General features: G+C 38.6%; 1 protein-coding gene across 1 annotated transcript in view; it reads left to right on the plus strand.

Moving 5' to 3' along the window:
• The window catches only part of LOC118026125 (SH3 domain-binding glutamic acid-rich protein-like), a 61,870-nt gene that overhangs the window by 32,327 nt on the left and 18,023 nt on the right, over nt 1-11,520 (plus strand). Inside the window, exon 5 of the mRNA XM_035028848.1 lies at nt 11,069-11,143. Coding sequence (XP_034884739.1) covers nt 11,069-11,143 — 75 coding nt within the window. The remainder of the gene's footprint in view (nt 1-11,068; nt 11,144-11,520) is intronic.

Genomic DNA, 11,520 nt, shown 5'->3' on the forward strand with positions numbered 1-11,520 from the left:
CAAACATCTACTCATATGTGTAATTAGATTTCCTCTGGCTGATAGAGTTGAGGACAGTCATGCCCATGTTAGAGCATTATGTTTGCAGAACGCCGTGGGGGTGACTACTGGGTGTCAGAATCTCTACATGCCAGGGAGCACTGTCCTTCTCACTGCAGCTGTCCCGGGAAGTTCTAACGTTCCTGACAGCAACGCCACAGACATGGCTCAAAAGGCTTCTTTCCCATCCCCCTGGGGGAGTCATGCTGCAACCTCTTGGAAGGTGGATTTGCTCTTTGGACACATCCAAGTCTGATGAAGGGTGCACAGATGATCTAACTGCATCAGGGAAATTTGGGCCCCGATTAATGCATGATGAAGAGTTTTGATACTCGTTTTCTGGTGTGATTAGTGAGCGCCTGTTGAAAGCAATTTTGAGTAATGGCAAAAATATCTAGTAAGTGCAACATTTCCCAGTAACCTGCGGGAGGAAGGCCAACCGAGCAGCTGACCCCAGCGCCTTCCACGGAAGGGGCATGAATGAGGAAGCCAGAGGAGACCTGGAGAAACATTCCAGGGGCTCCGTAAGACGGCCGAGTCTGGAGCACGAGCACCTGTTCTGGGATCTGCTCATTTGAAACTGCAAGCTGAACAACAGACAGGGGACACAGGTGAGGCCCGATCGTTGTTCTGGGAGCTCAACAGGAGCAAACACATCAAACGTGAACTCAAACACAGCGAAGTAGAAACCCTGCGTGAAAGCCAGGGGTCTGGAGTTTGGACACGGGAGACCTGACATGTGAATAACAGGAGTTCCAGAAAGAACAGAAGGCCTGAAGGACGAGAAGGAGTAAGTGTAGAGATAGGGGAGGGCCTTCCGCTTGAAGATGCTGCGGCCTCTTGTCTCACGACCATGCAGGAGAACCCAGCAGAGCTGTCTGAGGGCCAGAAACTAGGGAAGAACGCTCGGAAGATGGGAGGCAATAGTGCTGAATTGAAGGGGGAAACTAAGGCCCAGGCCCTGCCCAGGTGGGAGTGGCTCCCAGCGCTCTCCCCGCCCCCACGAGGTGTGTTCCAGCCACAGGAGGGCCCGGGGTAGGGGCTGGGGTGCTGTGGAGCAGCCTGGAGGGTGGAGTACTCTCCCCCACCTGCATCCTGCCCTCAGCCCCGCAGCGGGCAGTGGTCAGCGGTCAGCAGAGCTGCCTGTCCCTGGGCGGGGCGGGGTGTGATCTGAGGGGCGGGGAGGCAGGTGGGCCCCAACCGGCTCCTCCCCAGAGGGTCGGGGAGAAGGGTGGACACTGGCAGTCAGCCCCAACCCGGGCTGCAGGTCAGGAGCCCCTGGGGAGCTGTTAATGCTGTAGGATGCCAGGACTACCTCCAAGATCAGTTAAGCCAAAATCTCTGGGAGGGGAGCTTCCAGATGAATTTAATGTACCGCTAGGGTTGAGAGCCACTTCTGTAAAGGAAAAGACTGTAATAATTCTGACATCAAGAATTTTAAACTATACTGGAAAAATCCAGGAGTTGTGGAAGGGCATATGTGAAAAAGGACTTAGGTGAAACTATCCATATGGATGGGGAATATGGAGAAAAGGAAATTCAGGTGTTCTGAAGGTCTCATTTTAATTGGAGGAAGGCAGGTAAGCCATTTTGATGGGGATCTTATGTGTTATAGAATTGTGATATATTAATAGAGAACTTTACATTTTATGAGTAGGAAACTAAGCAGCAGTGAAATAAACCATTTCAGAACATTTAGATGAACAAGGTAGAGGGCAGAGCTGAAGAAGACAGAATGGAGAGACGTGAGCCAGCAAAATAAGGAAAGGAATAGCGTGGGAGAAGACAGATGAATAATGAATAATGAATTAATATGGCAGAAGGAATTGAACTAACTACATCAGTGTTCTAATAAATTTGAAAAGGCTGAAAGTTCCTGGCCACCCACCCAGTCCCGCAAAAAGAAGGAAAACAGAAGAAAAAGGACAGTCAGTTTAGATTCTTGCATAGCTATTCCACAGCTGATGAGAGAGGGGTGTTCAGATCTCCAACTAGGATTGTGAGTTGTCTCTTCCTCCCTCTAATCCTGCCAGTTTATGCTTTTTATAGTTTAAAACTCTATGGTTGGGCACATTCGTACTGATGAGTTTTAGGACTTCCTAATGGACTATTTTTATCATTACCAGATGTCTCTCTTTTTTTTTTTTAGAGAGAGAGAGAGAGCGAGAGAGAGCATGAGTGGAGGTGAGGGAGGGGCGGAGGGAGAGGAAGAGAGAGAATCTGAAGCAGGCTCCATGCCCAGCACAGAGCCTGATGCAGGGCTTGATCTCACCACCCTGAGATCATGACCTGGGCTGAAATCAAGAGTCTGACACTTAACCGACTAATCCACCCAAGCATCCCCTGGTGTCACCTTTTTAGTCTCTGGTAATACTCTTTGTCTTTCTCTCTTTCCATCATGATATTAACAAACCCACTCCAGACTTCTGCTTACCATTTGCGTGGTATATCTTTTACTGTCTTTTCACTTTCAACCTACCTGTGCTTTTATTTTTATTCTGTGTCTTTGCAGACAACGTAGAATTGGCTCCTGTGCATTTTCATTCAGTCTGACAATCCCTGTGGTCAATTGTACCAGTTAGTCCATTAACTTTTAAGTAATCATTGAATTGATTTTGTTTAGATTTATTATTATTATTATTTTATTATTTGTTTTTCTCTTTATGCCCTTCCTTTTATTCCTTTGTTCGATGCTATGTTGTTTTCTTTTAGGTTGAGTGTATTTTAGGATTCCCTCTCTATCTATTGGATTTTTAGCCTCACCTCTTTGAACTATTTTATAGTGGGTTGCTCTAGTGACTGTAGTGTATGGTGTTAGTGTTTCACAGTTTAGAGTTAGTATTGCACTGAATATTTTTTTTAAAGATTTTATTTGAGAGAGAGAGAGCGAGAGAGATAATGAGTGGGGGGAGGGGCAGAGGGAGAAGCAGACTCCCAGCAGGGAGCCCGACATGGGGCTCCATCCCAGACACTTAATTGACTGAGCCACCCAGGCATCCCAGTCTTATGTATTTTACAGAAAGAAAGAGGAAAAAGAATCTTTTCTGTTTACCCAGATATTTAAAAAAAAATTCTGATGCTTTTTATTCTTTCTGAAGAATCAAGTTTCCATCTAGTGCCATTTCTCTTTGTCCCAAAGAACTTACTTTAGCTTGCACATTGTTCTGTAGTGCATGTTTGCTGGCAGCAAATTCTCTTAGTGTTCGTTTATCTGAAACTGTCTTGGCTTTCATTCAGGAATGTTTTTGTTGAGCATAGAATTCTTAGTTGGTGGTTATTCTTTCAGCACTTTAAATGTGTTTTTTGATTCTGTCTTGTGGTCTCTATACTTCTGATGAGACATGAGGATTCTTTGAATCCTTGTTCCCTGTATGCAATATGTAATTTTTCTCTGGCCCCTTTGAAGATGTTCTCTTTGGCTTTGGTGTTCAGCCATTTGATTGTGTTGTGCCTAAGCATGGTTTTCTTTGTATTTATCTTTATTGGGGTTTGCTGAGATTCTAGAATCTGTAAAAATATGTCTTTCACCAAATTTAGGAAAATTTCAGCCATTATATTTTCAAATATAATTTCTGCTCCATTTACTCTCATTTCTCCTTCTGGAATTCCAATTACATATATGTCAAACCTTTTGTTATTATTTCATACTTCCCTGAGGCTTTTTTCACTTAAAAAAAAAATCTTGTTTCTGTCTGATCTTCAAATTAGATGATTTCTATTATTAATTATTTATTTATTAGAGAGTGCAAGCAGGGAGGGGCAAAGGGAGGAGAGAGAGAGGAATCTTAAGCAGGCTCCACACCCAGCATGGAGCCCAATGCAGGGCTTGATCTCATGACCCTGAGATCATGAGCTAAGCTAAAACCAAGAGTCACACTCAGCCAACTGAGTCACCCAGGTGCCCCTAGATGATTTCTATTGAGCTATCTTTATGTTCATTTATTTTTTCCTCTGTCATCTTCATTCTGCATTCTGCATCCTGTCTAGTGAGTTTTTTACTTCAGATACTTTTTTCAGTTCTAGAATGTTCTATGTGTTCAATTTTTATAGTTTTTCTCTACTGATGAACAATTTCCAATTGTTTCATCATTGCAAGCATATTTTCCTTTACTTCTTTGAGCATGAGTGTAATGATTGTCTTGAAATCCTTGTCTGCTAATTCCAACATCTGGGTCCTTTCAGAGATTGTTTCCATTTATTGTTTTTTTCTCTTGAGGATGGGTCATATTTTCCTTGTTCTTTATATGTCAAGTATTTTGGGTTGTGTCTTAGATGTAGTGAATGTTGGGTTGTGCAGACTGTATTTTGTTCCATTCTTCTGAAAAATATTGACTTTTTTTTATTCATAGACATTTACTTTGTGGGACTCAAACTGCAAACTCTATGTAGCAGCTAGTGAGCAGCTCAAATCTCAGCTGAGTTATTTGTTCTTTAGCTGAACCAGTCCCATGCATGGGTGGTTGGGGGCTTAGCTGGAGATTTTGGCAGAATTCATAAGCAGAATTTGGGGCTCCCTCTCTCTTGTCCAGGTTTCTGTCCTCATTTCCTGGTAGCTATGGTTGCCCCAAGTTCTGTTTCCTGATTCTTCAGGCAAAAATGCCTGAGTTTTCTGTTGTGGTTTTATCTCCCCCCATAAGATTTGCTTATTCTCAGACTTAAGCCCCCAAAACAGTAACTCACTCAGTGCCATTGTCATCTTTCTTTTTTAAAAACCATCTTTTTTTTTTTTTTTTAAGATTTTATTTATTTATTTGACAGAGAGAGAGACACAGTAAGAGAGGGAACACAAGCAGGGGGAGTGGGAGAGGGAGAAGCAGGCTTCCCGCGGAGCAGGGAGCCCGATGCGGGGCTCGATCCCAGGACCTGAAATCATGACCTGAGCCGAAGGCAGACGCTCAACGACTGAGCCACCCAGGCGCCCCTTTTAAAAACCATCTTAGCCATTTCTAAGTGTATAGTTCAGTAATGTTAAGTATATTCATATTGTTGTGCAAAAGATCTCTAGAACTTTTTCACTTTGCAAAACTAAAACTCTGTACTCACCCAACTCCCAAGTTCCTCCTTTCCCCAGTCCCTGGTAACCAACATTTTACTTTCTGTTTCTTTTTTTTTTTTTTTTTTAAGATTTTATTTATTTATTTGAGAGAGAGAGAATGAGAGAGAGCACATGAGAGGGGGGAGGGTCAGAGGGAGAAGCAGGCTCCCTGCCGAGCAGGGAGCCCGATGCGGGACTCGATCCAGGGACTCCAGGATCATGACCTGAGCCGAAGGCAGTCGCTTAACCAACTGAGCCACCCAGGCGCCCTTACTTTCTGTTTCTATAAATTTGATTATTTTAGATATCTCATATAAGCAGAATCAAACAACATTTGTCTTTTTGTGAGTGGCTTATTTCATTTGACTAGCATAATGCAATCAAGGTTCATCTGTGTTGTGGTATGAGACAGGATAACTTTTCTTTTTAAGGCTGAATAATATTCCATTGTATGTATGTTCATTCATTCATTCATGGACATTTGGATTATTTCTGCTTCTTGGCTATTGTGAATAATGCTGCAATGAACATGGATGTGCAAATAATTTTTTATCTGTCAAATGTCAAGTCCCTCTTGAATCTTTTTGCTTTGGCTCATTTTCCTCTTATTTTTTCTTCTCTTTGGCTCTCTTATTTGTTTGTTTGTTTTTCAAAGTATGTTCCACATCCAACATGGGGCTTAAACTCACAACCCTAGATCAAGACTTACATGCTGTACTGACTGAGCCAGCCAGGTGCCCCTGTTTGTTTCTTTTTTTAAATTCAGAATTTGTAGTCATTATCTGTTGGAAGGTTGGGTTCAAAAGGAGAGTTCTTGGCTGTAATGGAATTGGAATTGACAGTAAAATTGGATTTTATTTTATTTTATTTACTTATTTATGTATTTACTTTAAAGATTTTATTTATTTATTTGACAGAGACACAGTGAGAGAGGGAACACAAGCAGAGGGAGCGGGAGAGGGAGAAGTAGGCTCCCCGCTGAGCAGGGAGCCCGACACGGAGCTCCATCCCAGGACCCCAGGATCATGACCCGAGCCGAAGGCAGACGCTTAATGACTGAGCCACTCAGGCACCCCAAAATTGGATTTTAACAAAGATGAGCCATATGTTAATTATGAGAACATAATAAAACAATCATTTAAAGAAAACTTGAAATAAAGGGATGAGTATACAGCAGGCATATACAAACAACAAAAAAACTGGAGTGGCTTTAATGATATCAGATAAAGAGGAATTCAAGACCAAAAGCGTTAACTAAGTGAAAAGGTATTATATAATGAAAAATGATAAAAATCTATGAAGAAAATACAGTAGTCATGAATCTTTATGGATCATGCTACATAGCAATCAAATACATAAATCAAAAACTCCTAGAAATACAATGAAAACTTGTGAAAAACATATCTTTTAATAGATACATTGTACTTATTACTTATCAGGTACTATTTTAAGCACACACAAATATAATTAGAAACTTAATAGATGTATATAGGATATACATATGCGTACACACAAGAATAACAATATATTAGATAGATATTGATAAAATATATTGTTCCCTGAACTTATTAAAACAATTTCCACAGCTATCATATACTTGGTCACAAAGAAAACCTTCATAAATTTCAAAAGGGGATGATTTTACAGACTATATTCTTATCCCAAATACAGAATTACAATCTGAAAGAAAAATATCATGGAAACTTGAGAAATAAATATATACCATTTCAAATAACCTCATATCCAGAAGAAAATAAAACTGATATTATAGGGGCACCTGGATGGCTCAGTCAGTTAAATGTATGATTCTTGGTTTCAGCTCAGGTTATGATCTCAGGGTCGTGAGTTCTAGTACTGTAACGGGCTCCATGCTGGCCATGGAACCTGTTTTTAAAAAAAGGATTGTCCAGAGCATTTGGTTTCCTGGTGCTCCTAAAATAAATATTCAGTTTAAATAATTAACAACAGGAAAACAAAATAAAAATGTAGACAGTATGAACCAATAAAAAGAAAAGCCAAAATCAGTTAAATACAAATGAGGGAGAAAGTTTGTGTCTTTGTGCATATGGACATGCATATGTACATATATATGTATGATTTGAATAAATGTAATTTGAATACATATATATGTAATTTGATTATATATAATTTTAACAGAGAAATGAAATAGATGAAACCCCTGACCAGTTGATATATTACTTAGAATACTTTCAGTTTTACTTAGATCAATTCCTATTATAAGTACAGAGGGGAAAAGTCTAAATAAAATGTTAGCAAACTGTATAATGCAAAGCAGAGTTTATTCTATTAACATAATTAGTTACATGAACTGATTAATGGAGTAAACCCATATGATTGCTTCCATGAATACCAAGGAGATATTTGATACAGTACTTCAGACATTCCTAGTTAAATTTAAAATGGATTAAAATATAAATAGGAGGAAACTAATTAAACATGATAAAAACCAATTATCAAAAGGCAGCTGTGTCACAATGAATCATGACATGTTGAATCATTTCTATTACAGTTGGAGGCAAGATAGGCAAGCCTGTAATCACTATATTATTAAACTTTGTTTTAGAAGCTGTAGTTATTATAGTCATGTAGGAAAGTAAAATGTATCATGTATATGTAATACATGTGAAATTTAAAAATTATTTGTATGTGATGTAATTGTACACCTAGAAATCTCAAGACACTCCAATAAAATCTATTAGAATTAATAAGAGTTTATGACATTTCTACGACCCAGAAATAGCACTACTGGGTATTTACCCCAAAGATACAAATGTAGGGATCCGAAGGGGTACATGCACCCTGATGTTTATAGCAGCAATGTCCACAATAGCCAAACTATGGAAAGAGCCAAGATGTCCATCGACAGATGAATGGATAAAGAAGATGTGGTGTTACACACACACACACACAAACACACACAATGGAATATTATGCAGCCATCAAAAGGAATGAAATCTTGCCATTTGCAACGACGTGGATGGAACTGGAGGGTATTATGCTGAGCAAAATAAGTCAACCAGAGAAAGACATGTATCATATGACCTCACTGATATGAGGAATTCTTAATCTCAGGAAACAAACTGAGGGTTGCTGGAGTGGTGAGGGGTGGGAGGGATGGGGTGGCTGGGTGATAGACATTGGGGAGGGTATGTACTATGGTGAGCGCTGTGAAGTGTGCAAGACTGTTGAATCACAGATCTGTACCTCTGAAACAAATAATACATTATATGTTAAAAAAAAAAGAGGAGATAGCAGGAAGGGAAAAATGAAGGTGGGGAAATCGGAGGGGGAGACGAACCAGGAGAGATTATGGACTCTGAGAAACAAACTGAGGGTTCTAGAGGGGAAGGGGTTGGGGGGATGGGTTAGCCTGGTGATGGGTATTAAAGAGGGCACATACTGAATGGAGCACTGGGTGTTATATGCAAACAATGAATCATGGAACACTACATCAAAAACTAATGATGTAATGTATGGTGATTAATATAACATAATAAAAAAATAAAGAGTTTATGACATTTCTGGATAAAAGAAAAACATAAAAATTAGTAGCTTTTGTATCAACAATAATGGATAGGAAGTTAAAATGTAAAAATCAAATCTCATTCACAAGGGTGATAAAAATCCATAAAGTATTGAGGAATAAATTTATCAAGAAGCATATAGATCTTCATATTATAAAGAACATAATTGTATTCTGAAGGACTTCCACAAATACTAAAGCAATAGAGAGACCTACAATGTGTCTGGATAGGATGACTTCACAATAAGAAGTGAAAATTTTCTAAACTAATAAATATGTTTAATGCTATTTTATTTTTTAAAGATTTATTTATTTATTTTAGAGAGAAAGAAAGCACAAGTGGGAGGGGCAGAGAGAGAGGGAGAGAGAATCTCAAGCAGACTCCATCCTGAGCATGGAGCCCCATACAGGGCTTGATCTCACAATCCTGAGATCATGATTTGAGCCAAAACCAAGAGTCAGATGCTTAACCAACTGTGCCACCCAGGCGCCCCTATTTAATGTTACTTTAACCAAAAGCTTATTTTTAAAAATTTGACACTAAGAAAAATGACCTTAAAATTTATTGGAATAATAAATGTCTGAGGAGAGCCAAGAAAATTTTATTTTTTATTTTTTTAAAAAGATTTTGTTTATTTATTTGACAGAGAGACAACGAGAGAGGGAACACCAGCAGGGGGAGTGGGAGAGGGAGAAGTAGGCTTCTGGCGGAGCAGGGAGCCCGATGCGGGGCTCGATCCCAGGACCCTGGGATCATGACCTGAGCTGAAGGCAGACGCTTAACCACTGAGCCATTCAGGCACCCCAAGCCAAGAAAATTTTAAAAAAGACTTTGTGTAGCAACTTGCCTTTCTGAATATTAAAATTCATATTAAAAGCTACACTGGTAAAAGCAGTATGTTGGCATGGGAACTGATAAATATATTCATGGATATGTCTATATATTCATATATAAAATAGTGTATTAACAGATCCAAATATATACATAAAACTTAATAAATGACAAAAACGTCTTAATTAAATGGGAAAATGATGGTATATAAATAGTACAGACATACTTTGCTGTTTACCTGGATGAAAACAGAGCCCTAGAGGGATTAAGGCTCTGGATGTTCATAACTAATATAAATTAACAGCACTGAATTTCAGAGAATAAAAATTAGATAAATTTATTTTTATAAAATGCTAAAAACTGAAAAACAAAATTTATAATAATTTATAGACTAAAAATAAAAGTTGTAACCTGACAAATAGCCAATATTTCTATTATATAAATAACCTCTAAAAATTGACAATAAAAGACAAACAACTCAAGTAAAAAGGGGCAAAACATACGAAGGCAAGTATGTGGACAGGAACATAAGTGGCTAAAACTCATGGAAAATATGCTTTTCTCTTCTAGTAATTAGGAAAATGAAAAGAAAAACAAAATTACATATTCTCCAACACGTTGGCAGAGATAAAAAAGAGCAATCATCTTTATTGGTCATGAGGTTATATAAAGGAAAAGAGGACATTCATTTATTTACTATGGAATATGAATTACTACAGTTTATTTTTTTGGCAAGAAATCTAATAAAGAACCCATCATTTTATTCAGGTTAATATAGTGTTGTTTATAGAAGTACAAACATATAAATTCTGAAAAACCATCAGCTGGGAAATATTTGATTAAATTATATATTTAATATTCAGCAGGTATTTAAAAAAATGAGGTTAGAAACATCTGAATTAACTTGGGCAAATGTCCATGATACATTAAGCTAAAAAATCAAGTTGTGCCCTGTGTTCCCATGTCTATTTAAAAAAACACAAAAATAAAACAAAAATAGCAACCAACCAAAAACAAAAAAACCAAAAAAAACCACCAAACCAGCCTGTATGTATGTATTAGGATAGATTTAGGTACATATCAAAATTTTAATATTGGTTATTATAGGAGCAGGGCACTAGATGGTGTGTCTATGGTTTAACTGCCTTTGTAATACAAGTAATTGATCTCCCCCTAATTTTATTGAGATATAATTTACATGTAACATTGTATTAGTTTCAGATGTACAACGTAAGGATCTGATGTATGTATATATTGTGAAATGATTACTATAATAAGTGGACATCCATCACCTCACACTGTTACAAAATTTTTTCTTATGATGAGAAAAATAGCTTAATATTTTAGAAGGTTGGCAACTGTGGATAAGTCCAAAGAGCATGAAGTAGGAGGTGTAGACCTAATCCCACCCCTAACTTGCAATGTGACACTTTCTGCCTTGATCTTCTCATCTCTCATGTGTGAGTGGTTGTAACCACCCTACTGGTCAGGCTACAGTGTTGTTGTAGAGATAAAATGAGGGATGAAGACAAACATAATTTGAATAGTTGAAAGATGTTGAAATGCAAGCTATTATCCTTAAGAAAATTCTCAAACATTCTCAATTTATATGATGCAGGTGACAAAATCATCTGAGGAAGCATCTTCCCTTCCCAATGGCGATGTAGTGGGAGAGGTACAGGGCAGCACGGAGGTAAGAGTTAGTATCTTGAACCATCTTCCCCCAGACTAGCTTCCTCAGAGTGTCTACTTGGTTCTCATTTTTCTTTTTCTTTTTTTTTTTTAAAGATTTTATTTATTTATTTGAGAGAGAGAGACAGAGAGAGAGCATGAGAGGGGGGAGGGTTGGGAGGGTCAGAGGGAGAAGCAGACTCCCTGCTGAGCAGGGAGCCCAATGTGGGACTCGATCCAGGGACTCCAGGATCATGACCTGAGCCGAAGGCAGTCGCTTAACCAACTGAGCCACCCAGGCACCCTGGTTCTCATTTTTCTGTCATTCTACTTTACATAGATAGAATATCTGTCTATCTATCTATCTATCTATCTATCTATCTATCTATCTATCTATCT

The sequence above is a fragment of the Mirounga leonina genome, unplaced genomic scaffold (assembly GCF_011800145.1).
Source record: "Mirounga leonina isolate KUSES-001 unplaced genomic scaffold, KU_Mleo_1.0 Mir_205, whole genome shotgun sequence".
Taxonomy (NCBI): domain Eukaryota; kingdom Metazoa; phylum Chordata; class Mammalia; order Carnivora; family Phocidae; genus Mirounga; species Mirounga leonina.